This window comes from Diplotaxodon limnothrissa, linkage group LG1 (assembly GCF_057381915.1).
Source record: "Diplotaxodon limnothrissa isolate DT_005_m linkage group LG1, D_limnothrissa_male_GT1.1, whole genome shotgun sequence".
Taxonomy (NCBI): domain Eukaryota; kingdom Metazoa; phylum Chordata; class Actinopteri; order Cichliformes; family Cichlidae; genus Diplotaxodon; species Diplotaxodon limnothrissa.
The window spans coordinates 38,140,388-38,152,879 of record NC_140596.1 but is presented as its reverse complement, the minus strand read 5'-3'; the positions used below and the strand labels follow the sequence as shown (position 1 = coordinate 38,152,879).

At 41.4% G+C, this 12,492-nt stretch overlaps 1 protein-coding gene across 2 annotated transcripts; it reads right to left on the bottom strand.

The window, feature by feature from the left end:
- Positions 1–9,393: 9,393 nt before the first annotated feature.
- Positions 9,394–12,123, bottom strand: cartl (cocaine- and amphetamine-regulated transcript-like). 2 transcript variants are annotated; one of them, XM_085358149.1, is made up of 4 exons: positions 11,866–12,003; positions 11,089–11,127; positions 10,079–10,159; positions 9,394–9,501 (listed from the first exon to the last, which is right to left on the bottom strand). In XM_085358149.1, exons 1-4 carry the CDS (start codon positions 12,001–12,003, stop codon positions 9,394–9,396), a joined length of 366 nt encoding a protein of 121 aa, XP_085214275.1. The 2 variants fall into 2 exon arrangements, with proteins under 2 accessions (XP_085214275.1, XP_085214268.1); XM_085358142.1 differs by lacking the exon at positions 11,089–11,127 and having other exon boundaries at positions 10,079–10,156; positions 11,866–12,123.
- Between the last annotated feature and the right edge of the window lie 369 nt (positions 12,124–12,492).

Sequence of the window (12,492 nt, the reverse complement as noted above, 5' to 3'; positions counted from 1 at the left end):
GAGTTTTGTTTATTGTTTTGGCATTGCTCACTGCCGATGAAAATAAATGGCTGCTTAAATACTTGAAAAAGGTGTCGTTGTTGGGGTTTGTGCGTGGGTGGGAAGTGAGTGGGGCAAACTATTTGTTACGTTTATTTACTTGCCGGGACCAGAACGTAACAATATATATATATATATATATATATATATATATATTAGGGGTGCAACGATATTCGTATCGATATTGAACCGTTCGATACAGTGCTTTCGGTTCGGTACGCATATGTATCGAACAATACAACATTTGTAATTTATTTTATCAACTTTCCTTCTGACGATGCTGTCTGTGTGGAGCGCTCAGTGAATCTGTGTTCGACTACTCCGCCTAGGCTGCACTGTCGAGCGCAGATCCACTGAGCGCTCCACACAGACAGCATAGTCAGAAGGAAGAGCACAGGGCAAGCTAGCGAGACAGAAGTTAAGCTTTCCTTGCAACAGGCAAATTGACCCTCATTCAGATCTGGCGTTTGGAATTATTTTGGTTTTCATGTGACGTATGACCCTGAAGGTAAGCGAGTCATGGACTAAAGTAAAACAGTATGTTGGATGTGCCATGCAATGCTCAATTACATTGGTGTGAACTAGTGTGTTAGCGCAGTTAGCTCGTTAACGTGTTGGCCGTCTAGCCCCATGCACGGAGCGATCGGCGGTAGCTCGTTAACGGAGATTTGCCGTGTTGTGGCGTTAAGGTCATTTCAACGAGATTAACCTGAAAGCACTAGTGGGAACACAACGAATATGACTGCACATTTACACCGACATCATCCTAGTGCAAAGACAAAAACAACAAGCATGCTACTAACTTTAGCCGAGTCATTTAGACAGCTGTTAGCACATGATTCTCCTTATGCTGCTGAGAATATAGCCCAGAAGAAGCGGATAGTATAGCTTTTATTTTGGAAAGAGCCATTTCTCTGTAATAAACTCTCTTTTCCAAAGATGAGTGATTCCTCAATCAGATACAGGGCTTGCAATATCGCTAGCCCGACGTCCCGGAGCTAGCGATTTTTTCAGTCGGGCTACCAAAATCTATCTCTTCCCTGCCCGTCGGGCTATTGTAGGAAAAATATATGTCAATGCTTTTGCATTCTTTCAGAAATGTAGCTGGGTAATTATGTCATTGGCATCGGTGAGCCACTGTCAATATGTGACATATTGAAGTCGCGTTTGAATTTGCGCTTGTTTTTTTGCTTTCACTTTGCAATCATGCGAACTGTGTATAGAGAGCGACAGCACTGATCTGTGAGTGATGATAATTTGTGCACCAATTCCTCTGACATCGTCTTATTAATCGTTAGCTTACTATGCAAACATGACAAGTGAAATCTCCCGCAGCAAGCTTAAACATGTGAGAGGTTGATCGCGCAGAGAATCGCTGAGCTTATGTGAGTGCGCGTGTAAAAGCATTTCAGTTCTGCTGAGCCAAATAAGACAGGTCAGGGTGAAGAAGTGACAGCCAAATAAAAGCTTACCACAAAACGGAGAAGTTATGACAAATCAGACTATAAGGCAAAAAGAAAGTGCAGCTTTATGGTTTCATGGACAAAATAATTTCTGTGGCTGCAATATGACGAGCTAAATAACCAGGGCTGCACATAAGTGGTCCGCAGGTGCGCATTCGCTGTCAAAATAAAAAACGCGCACAAGGGTTAGGGTTAGGGTTAAATTTAAAAACTGTACTTTTGAGTTAAAATATATATTTATAATTTTAATAAATGACAAATTAAAAATGCATGAACATTTTTTTTGTATCGAAAAAATATCGAACCGTGACACCAAAGTATCGAACCGAACCGAACCGTGAATTTTGTGTATCGTTGCACCCCTAATATATATATATATATATATATATATATATATATATATATATATATATATATATATACACATATAGTATATACACTGGGTGAATGTGCAGTAGTAGCAGCAAGCAGGTGAATTCTGTACATTAATATGAATAGATATCTGACTATTTTACAGGATAGACAATATAAACATATTTAAAATTAAAGGAATTGAAATGTACATTGTGCCTTGGTTTAGTGTCTGGAAGAGTCCTGTCTCAGTCAATTATAGATTATGTGATGATGTGAGAGGGCGGGTGTGTGTGTTTAGGGCACGGATGGCTTGGGGATAGAAGCTCCTCTTGAGTCTCTCTGTCCTTGCCCGGAAGATGCGGAACCTTCTACCAGATTACAGAAGTTGGAACAGTTTGTTGCCAGGATGGGACGGGTCCTTCAGTATCTGCGCTGCTCTAGTCCGGCATCTCCTGGTGTAGGTGTCCTGAAGCGGGGCGAGAGCAATCCTGCAGCAGCGTTCTGCTGTATGGATCACTCTCTGGAGAGCTTTTTGGTCCTTTCACACAGCTGTTCCCAAACCACGATGTCATGTTCTGTGTGAGGATGCTCTCCACAGCGCCTGTATAGAAAATCCTGAGGATCTTTGGAGAGACCCTGAACTTCCTCAGTTGTCGTAGGTGATACAGGCGCTGCCTAGCCTTTTTGGTCTGGACCTGAATGTGGGCAGCCCATGTCAGGTCTGAGGAGATGTGGACACCAAGATACTTGAAGGACTGCACCCTCTCCACTGGCGCTCCATTGATGATAATGGGCTTGTAGTCTCTGTGCTGACCCCTTCTGAAGTCCACCACCAGCTCCTTGGTCTTGCTGACGTTCAGCTGGAGGTGGTTGTCCTGGCACCACGATGCCAGATTCTTCACTTCATCCATGTAGGCCGCCTCATCGTTGTTGGAGATGGCACCCAACACCACTGTGTCGTCAGCAAACTTCACAATGGTGTTGGAGCCATGGGTGGCCACACAGTCTGAAGTGTAGAGGGAGTAGAGCAGTGGCGAGAGGACACATCCCTGAGGTGCTCCTGTGTTGATGGTGATGCTGTTGGAGAAGCACCTGCCCACCCTCACCAGAGTTCTGCCAGTGAGGAAGTCCAACACCCATGCACACAGACGGCTAGTCAGGACGCCAGGTCAGGGAGGAGATATCATCACCCCCACCCGAGATTGGCTACATAGCCCCAAGTGCGATAGGAGAAGGATCGTTGAGTGCGAGAGGAATTGACCTGAAAAATAGGATCATGGCCAAGCTTGACGCGGACCACACACACACACACACACACACACACACACACACACACACACACACACACACACACACACATATATACATATTTACCCTCAGAAGGTCTGCTAGATGATGTTAATGCAGCACTACGGACAATACCTACAACCACGATTACCGACACTAACAAGCTGATCTACAATACGGCAGCAGTGATCAGTGAGATGCTTGGCTACAAGTTGAACAGCCACAAGGGGCAGTACCCTCCATGGAGAAGGAGGCTAGAGGGCAAGATCAAAGTAGCACGGATATATCTGTATATGTATATATGTAAATATATATATATGTATATATATATATTTACATATATATGTATATATATATGTAAATATATATATATACATATATATGTAAATATATATAGGCGCTCGTGTATAGCGCCTAAATACGTTTATGTATATATATGTTTTCTATATTTTAAATGAAGCTTTTATTGAGTGTTTTTTTGTAAATCCCTTTTCCATTTGAACTATTTATGAATGGATTAATAGCTCATTTAGAAACATTTATACTTCCTAATTTTTGCTGACAATCCAGTGTTTAAATAATAAATTGCTTCATTAGTGTATAAATAAGTATTAGACATCAAAACTTAATTTATGAATGAATATAAAGTGAATAATTGTTTCACAATTAATAATTCATTCTTAAAATACTTTATGTTAATGTGCGTGACTCTCCATATGTACCGCGCACGTCATGCATCAACGTACTTTGTGTGTAACTGGGACACACCAGCCGCTTTAACAAAAGCCCATTATGTTATACAGTGGGCCTGATAATGGCCTGAGGTAACTCTGAGGTAATGTTAGATACTGATAACATTACGTAGGTCAAAAACTTACATCATCACGAGCACTGCTCCATGTGATCCAGTGATCACTGATCCTGATCCTGATCCTGATTCTGATCCTGATCCTGATCCTGATGGGCTCAGTGAGCACTGTGGTATTTAAGGCTGCCCTGGATTATTATAGCTAATGCAGGGATGTTGTGTATTTCATCTGACAATCTAATCTACACAAATGTAGCCAGTGATCATTAATCATGTAATTCAGATTAAAGTCAGCATGAACACATTTGCTCATTTCTTGCAGGCAGATGCATCTCTTCTGCTCTGTGGCTGCCATTGCTGTAAATGTATGAATTATAACATGAATAAAACTTTCTAAAAAAAGAAAATCCAAGCCAAGTCATCTACATAACATTTTGCAGTTGTTCGTTTGTCCCAGATCTAAAAGCACACGCAGCGATGATGTGTTTCTTACAGACTAAAGACTTTCAACATCACAGACAAAGAATAATAGTGACTTTTATTTCTTTTTATGTTTCATGTGAGTCATTGTAGCAGTTAGTTTATTATCTTTGAATCACGCCATCTAGTCGGGAACGGATCACATTACCTGGGTGGGGAGTGAAAACAACAGCTTTCTGTCTGCTGTAAAACAGCTCTCTCTATTGTGCTTCACAACTGTACAAAAAAAGAGCTTTTTTCATCAAGTTGGCACCACTTTAAGAGAACCCAGGGGAGTCATGAGGCTGGAAGAAACCAGGACAGAGTGAATGTGGTGTAACAGATTTAATGCTGGAAAAAAAAACCTTATTTGAAACATCACTGGGGTTGTGACGACAGCAGCCACTGTCCCAGTACAGTCCAGCACACAATAATTTTGGGCAATAGGACACAGATATATAGATTCCTTATCAGGCAGGATGTTGCTTTAATAAGAACTTTAACAATATTTCCAGGTGCTGAAGAGTATAAGGGCACCACAGAGAGCGATGTGAAGTCTGAAAACTACAAACTAAAACAGTGTGTGAAACTGTGAGCTTTCCAGACCTTTTTAGTCCTCCTGCAGGCCAGATTACTACTCCGAGGCTACATTAGGCCCTGCTACTGGTAACGGTGGGCTGTTAGCAGAAGAGAGGGCCTCCTCCGCAGTGATGTCAGAGACATGATACAGTCATACAGAATATCATCACTTCAACTAAACATGGTTCTACAATCTACTGAATCGTGGGGTGTTCTTGGTTTTTCACAGACCCCTGTGAAAACATTTACGTGGCTTACATTTTAAGTCAGTGTGGAAGTACCAAAACATGTGGTTCCTCTAATGAGACTTCAGGCTAATTTTAAAAGGCAGTGCATCTCCATACACTCCCATGTTACATGTTAAAATTCACAGGTAAGGTTGCCTTATTGGGGACACATGGTACACACTGTTTGCAATAATTAAAAACAGAAGCTTTTCATCCACTGTTGATTGACTTGTTTTTTAATGCAGGTTAAATTTCTTCAGCCGTTGGACAGGGGACGCATTACAGGGCTGTTTGTCTGCTATCTCTTCAACAGAAGCAGAGGAAGCCAAAGAACTTTAAATGAGCTCCTCGGTTTTTCATGGCGGATTAGGAGGATGAATGAAAAGCATGTATCTGTTGGCTGCAGGCCACATGTTTGCAGCATTACTGTACATATCTTTGGCGCAGCTGGACAGTGTGCTTTTATTTGTCACAGTTTGTGACTAAATACAGCCAAATATTATGAACACACTACATTTGTTCCAAGCTGTGGTTAAATGTGTCACGCAGCAGGGTGCACAGGCTCTGGAAAGAGCAAGAATAAAAGTTTAGGAAAGGGCAGTTATAAATAAGCATTTATAAATGATGAGCCGTCACGCTGATTTGTTTTTCTTTGGTCTGTTTCCACTTTGGGCTTAATAAGCATGTTGCACTTGGCTCCAGCCCAAGCAGCATCAGCCAGCAGAGGGTCTCCATCAACCTTTAAAGCCACAGTCCTGCAGGAGTCCAGTGCAGGAGCTGTTTAATGGCTCCTGCACTGGAGGGTTAAAAACAAAACATGAAGACAACTGCTTGTAGAAGTTATGTGACACACCCTGTAATACACTGCAGAAATATTCTGCTTCAAATTCTGACTTATTTTATAAATGAATATCTACCAAACAGTATATTAACAATATAATAATAACAATGATCCAGATAGACTGTGTGGAAGAGGCTTCCCCTCGTCAGGAACACAAGTTGTCCTTGTGTCTGCAGCACTATGGGGGGTTTAAGCCTTTTAACTCTTAAAAAAGTAATCGTTGTACCCAATCACTGCAGCTCACAGGCGGAGCCAGTGAAGGGTAAAAGGCTGTACACGGTGTGGACGTTGTGTCAGGCCACATCTCTTACTGAGTCCAGACATTTTCAGTCTCATTGCCACAGGTATCAACTCCAGCTTGTAGCCATGCAGCCGTTGCCAACATGTTTCAAAGAATGTGTTTTTGAATTCTGGCATGGTCCTGTAAGACGGTGCCACCAGTTTGTGAAATTTAGATGTTTCACAGTCGTTTAGGAGCAGCTTAGCCAAGAAGTGACTGATCATATAAAATTATAGAGTTTTGTTGCAGAGGTGTATAGTGCATACAAGTTGCCAACGCTCTGCTGACTCACTAACTGCAGATTTCCAAACACAAAAAGTGTGTGCCTCGAACATCATAGCAGGGTTTCCATTGCCAAACAACTCCTGTAGGTGTAATGTGTAGTTATCTACACAGTGTACTTGGGTGGTGATGCTAATAGAGCAAAAACAAGAGTGAATATTGGGTTTAAAGTAATCATCTGCATTGAAATATGATTCCAGATGATTGATGGTGTTGTTGTGATTCTGCTGGAAATAATGAACATCTTCACTATCATTCTCATTGTCATTGTATATTACAGTTTGTGTTTGTGTGTTTATAGACTTTTTTTTTTTTTTACTGATTTAAGTGCTCATTTTCAATTCCCATGAATATTCCCAGAAATATATAAAAACAACAACAAAAGAGCTCTGAGTCAATGGTAACTGCACAGTATGTCGTGCCTGTTATAAGCTGTGGTTACTTAGAAATGGCAGTGTGTGCTACCAACTTTATTCTGGCAACAGTTCGTCTTTTAATCGTCTTCTTTGTTACACGAAGTTAAAACACCTTTAACACACCTGACACTAATGTGAGTCTAAGTTGTATTCTGTTTACATTATACATGCTTCCCTTAGGCAGCATCATTAGAAGACATAGCATAAATTTTCACTGCTATGCAGATGACACCCAGCTCTATCTATCTATGAAGCCAGATAACACACACCAATTAGTTAAACTGCAGGAATGTCTTAAAGACAAAAAGACCTGGATGGCCGCTAACTTTCTGCTTCTTAATTCAGATCAAACTGAGGTTATTGTACTCGGCCCCGAAAATCTTAGAAATATGGTATCTAACCAGATTCTTACTCTGGATGGCATTACCTTGGCCTCCAGTAACACTGTGAGGAACCTTGGAGTCATTTTTGACCAGGACATGTCCTTCAATGCACATATTAAACAAATATTCAAAGGAGCTTGCAAAGAAAAGCGTCTGGACTTCTTTAAGTTACTTGAAGACGTTTCACCTCTCATCCGAGAAGTTTCTTCAGTTCTAAGGTCAAATGGTGGAGAGTCCCAGATATAAACCTAGTGGGAGTATCCCCCCACAGAAGGACAAAAGGACCCCCTGATGATCCTCTAATCGCCTGAGCCAACGTGTCGAACTCGGCATGGGTCCCAATCAGTCAGAGTTTCGGGTGAGTTCATTGTGAAACCTGGCCCCACCTTATCATGCGAATTCCTGAGGTCAGATGGCCCAGGATGTGAGTGGGCGTTAAGGCGTCTGGGAAGGGATCTCAAAACTGGATTATAGATGGCAGAGAGTTGGTGTCGTAAACCCCCGCCTCTGTTCAAAGATGGTCGCTCACAGTGGACATAGATGGCTTCTTTCACTCCTCTTTCAAACCATCTGTCCTCTCTGTCCAAAATGTGAACATTGGCATCCTTGAAAGGGAGAGAGCAGATTTCTCCTGTATTGGCTTCCCTTCATTGGCTCCCTGTTAAATCCAGAATTCAAAATCCTGCTCCTCACATACAAGGTCTTAAATAATCAGGCCCCATCTTATCTTAATGACCTTGTAGTACCATATCACCCTATTAGAGCACTTCGCTCTCGCTCTGCAGGCCTACTTGTTGTTCCTAGAGTATTTAAAAGTAGAATGGGAGGCAGAGCCTTCAGTTTTCAGGCCCCTCTTCTGTGGAACCAGCTTCCAGTTTGGATTCAGGAGACAGACACTATCTCTACTTTCAAGATTAGGCTTCAAACTTTCCTTTTTGCTAAAGCATATAGTTAGGGCTGGACCAGGTGACCCTGAATCCTCCTTTAGTTATGCTGCAATAGACGTAGGCTGCCGGGGATTCCCATGATGCACTGAGTTTTTCCTTTCCAGTCACCTTTCTCCCTCACTATGTATTAACAGACCTCTCTGCATTGAATCATATCTGTTATTAACCTCTGTCTCTCTTCCACAGCATGTCTTTATCCTGTCTTCCTTCTCTCACCCCAACCGGTCGCAGCAGATGGCCCCGCCCCTCCCTGAGCCTGGTTCTGCTGGAGGTTTCTTCCTGTTAAAAGGGAGTTTTTCCTTCCCACTGTCACCAAAGTGCTTGCTCATATAGGGGGTCATATGATTGTTGGGTTTTTCTCTGTATCTATTATTATAGGATATACTGTACAATATAAAGCGCCTTGGGGCGACTGTTGTTGTGATTTGACGCTATATAAATAAAACTGAATTGAATTGAAGTTTCTACATAAACAAATAAACCAGCGTGTCAGTACATTATACTTTTAAGGCTTTTCCCAAGTTTGAAACCTCCTATTTACGTATGCATTCTCCACTGGCCCGAAAGGCCTCTGAAACCAGAATAAATGTGTATCGTTACTGGACACACTCCAGCTACATTGAAGAGCTTGAATTTGCACAGTGCTGTCCTTCCAGCTGAGCAAACTTCCTGTGTAGTGTAATGGCTGCAGTGCCAATAAAAACGAATCCAAACAAGCTTTATACAACATGTTCTCATCTCCAATATAAAAACACACAGTAACCTGAATGACAAAGGGCGAGCGACACGGACCAAGAAATAACAAAAAAAACAAATTATATGTTGACGTGTTTATTGAAGATGAAACATTTACATTAAACACAACATATTCAGTACTGTCAGCAGTACAAAATCCATGCTTATCCTCAGGCGACAACTGTTTTAACAACAGCTATGACTATAAATGAAAGGGTTGGTTTATGGGAGCTGTGCTGAAGGATGTGTTTGGCATAGCAGAGGTGACAAATTAAAGGAGAGCCCTGGGCGGTTTAGATGCACTTGAGGAGGTAGGAGTTGCAGTTGGCTCCTCTTCCACAGTCGCAGAGCTTCCCGATGCGAGGCCCGTACTTCATGGCACACCGGTTCCCCAACCCGCACTGAGGGGAGCAGGAAGACACAGACTTGTTACTCTGAGCGAGTTTACTTATTTATCTTTGAATGTGGAAACAGCTGCAAAAAGAACTATGAGCTTTCACATCTGTCAGGGAGGATATTTATTTTTTATTCTGTTATTTGCGCACAAAAACTTCATTACTTTGCGAACAGTTATTCAATTTATTTAACAGAAAGAAGAAGATGAATCATTCTTCAGCGCTGTAATTAAATGCCATCCATTACCTCCAGCTGGGCCTGTAGGAAACAGGCTGACTTATTTTGTGTGAGGAGACAGGAGGATTGAAAGCTGTTTGCAGCTTTCCAGTTTCCCTCTCTCAGCTAATTGGAGTTGGGCAGCAGCCTTGATTAGTCTGTAATTGCACTGAATGAAAGAATGTTATCTTTTAATTACTGGCAGGTATATTTTCCATACGCTTTAATTAAACAGCAGTGGAGTGATGTACGCAGTACATATTAATGACTCGTCTTACAAGCCGAGACTAAATGACGTCCTTAGAGCCACGGTGCATTAATGTTAAAACCGGTGGGGGGGGGGGGGGGGGGGGGGAGTGACGTTACCAGTGGGATGCTTCCTCTTTTCTCAGGGGAGGAGACTTGATTATGGTTTCTGCCCAGGAGCACGTCCAGTGCCTCTAGCTGCTCAGCACAGAACAACAGAAAAAGTTTGATTTAAATAACATTCATCCACTTTTTGATACTTTTGCACATTTATTCGTGCTCAAACTTTTTAATGAAGCCAGAAGATACACAATAAAAACAAAAGTGTCAAACTAACTGTGATAGAGTGTTAACGCTACACTATGAGCTGTGTTACCCTTTCAGTCAGTTTCACTCAGGTTAGAGTTAAATGTTAAACGTGTTAGCATTTGTAACACTGCACTGTCAGCGTTATTCATGTTAATAACACAATTATGTTACAGAGTTACTACTAAGACTACAGTGAGATAATTTTTTGATACTGTAACTTTATTCCAGCAAACTAAAACATGTCCAGGTTCATTTGAATCATATGAATCATGAATTTATGAGTTTATATGTTTGCAGTTGGAAAAAAAATTAGACACATGACAAAGGATACAAATGCAATTAAATAGAAAGAACGCAATTTACTAAATTTCAACTGAACTCTCTGAAAAGCTGTTCAGCTTTTATAATAAAGCTTTTGTTTATTATGCTTATCATGCCATATGCTAAATGGCAAAACGTTCATAACTAACCACAGCAAAAACTTATGATGATAAACAGGCAAAACAGACAAAAGTGACCATTATAATCACCTCTCAGTTTGACGTTATTTACAGCGTGACTATTAATATAACGAGCCGTTGTGCAGTACATGTGTTGATAATTTATTGTAACTTTTTTTTTCTTTCTATTAAAAAAAATACTTCATCATTATTCACGGATCAAAGAAAAACATGGTTCTAATTATTGACAACGTGAGCCATCATTTTGGCCACCAGAAACCACCGAGGGTCAAGTAAATCACACTTAAGTTTCACGAAAAAAAAAAAAAAAAAAAAAACTGTGACGTGCAGCTGCATCCCCACTGAAACCCAAAGACATACAGCAGACAGAAAAGCAGCTGATGTGACAGTTAACAGTTGCTGTCATAGGAAATCCGGGAATATTGCATAAGTCTGCAAACTTTTACTTCTGTTTATTCTGATTGTGTTTAAGCAGCGTGGAAGTGAGAGAATCGCATGCAAATGAAATGCGCTTTATTTGGATCCTACGTGTTTATGTTGATTTGAGTATTTGTGCCTCACAAACAGTTTATACCTCACATGTACATTCGATAATCTTTAATCCTACAACTGTTTACAACTTGCATAGTTCCCATTTCTGTATAGCTGTATATCCCAGATTCTGTAAAGTTATTTATTTCATATTCTGTATAGTTTTTCATATTTATATCCTGTTCATATCCTGTACATAGCTTGTACTCACTACAGCCTGTACATACTTATAGTTATAGAATATTCACAACATACTTCATACCGTGTACATTATAACATACCATAATAGACCCATTTCTGTAATATACTCACATATCTATATTATTGCTAATATATATTGTAATATATCTATATCACTAAAGCACTTCTGGATGGATGCAAACTGCATTTCGTTGCCCTGTACCTGTGCATGTGCAATGACAATAAAGTTGAATTCTATTCTATTCTATTCTATGTAGTTTACAGCATCCGTCCAGAATTCTGAGTTTGTACTCAAAACGATATTTTCTTTTCTTAGTTATTTGGCGTCTCTCAGCTTTATCATTAAACTGCTCCCTCCCTCACTGTGGCCTTCCTCCATAAACTCACAGCTCTGCAGATACTCACCAGGTCTCTGTCTACAGCTGCTTCTTGTTTCTTCTCTCCAAAGTCTTCTGCGGAGACTTCCCGTGATGCCTGGCCGTGGCACAGGACGGACAGCAGGCCGACGAGCAGCAGCCCGCGGAGCATCCCGGAGCTATCCATGGTGCTGGTGGCGGTGAAGCGGGAGGGCGGAGGTCCCAGTGGGAGGCAGCAGATTAGAGGCTGAGGAGCACAGTGTCGCAGCAGGTCTACAGGTGACTCTCCCTCCACCCTCCGGACCATGTCCCCTCTTATACCGGTTCACACAGCCCCGCCCGGGAGGCCGCTGCGAGACTACCATACCGGAAAATACTGAAGGGGAGGGGGGGCAGAAGCACGAGAAGCCCACTCTCCTCCCTCTTTTGGTTAGACCACGAGGAACTCACACATCATGTGTAAACACACACACACGTTTAAATGTCTAGAAACCTCATCCCTCCAGCATCATCCCTGATTACCTGCTTACTTCATTTCCTGTGTGATAAAGGAAGGAGGGATTTTCATTCTGAACGTCTTTGCCCATCAAAATAACTTTTACTGTTGTAGCACCGCCATGTATCACAACGAAGTTATCATTTAGTCACATCAAATTACATCCTGAATAAAATATTC

Excerpts from the sequence above, each read along its gene's own strand:
- cartl (XM_085358142.1), bottom strand. The coding sequence starts at position 12,123 with ATGGTCCGGAGGGTGGAGGGAGAGTCACCTGTAGACCTGCTGCGACAC. Across the intron at positions 10,157-11,865 it reads CAGCTGTAGACAGAGACCTG|CTAGAGGCACTGGACGTGCT; the intron begins GTGAGTATCTGC and ends TGTGCTGAGCAG. Across the intron at positions 9,502-10,078 it reads AAAGAGGAAGCATCCCACTG|TGCGGGTTGGGGAACCGGTG; the intron begins GTAACGTCACTC and ends TGCTCCCCTCAG.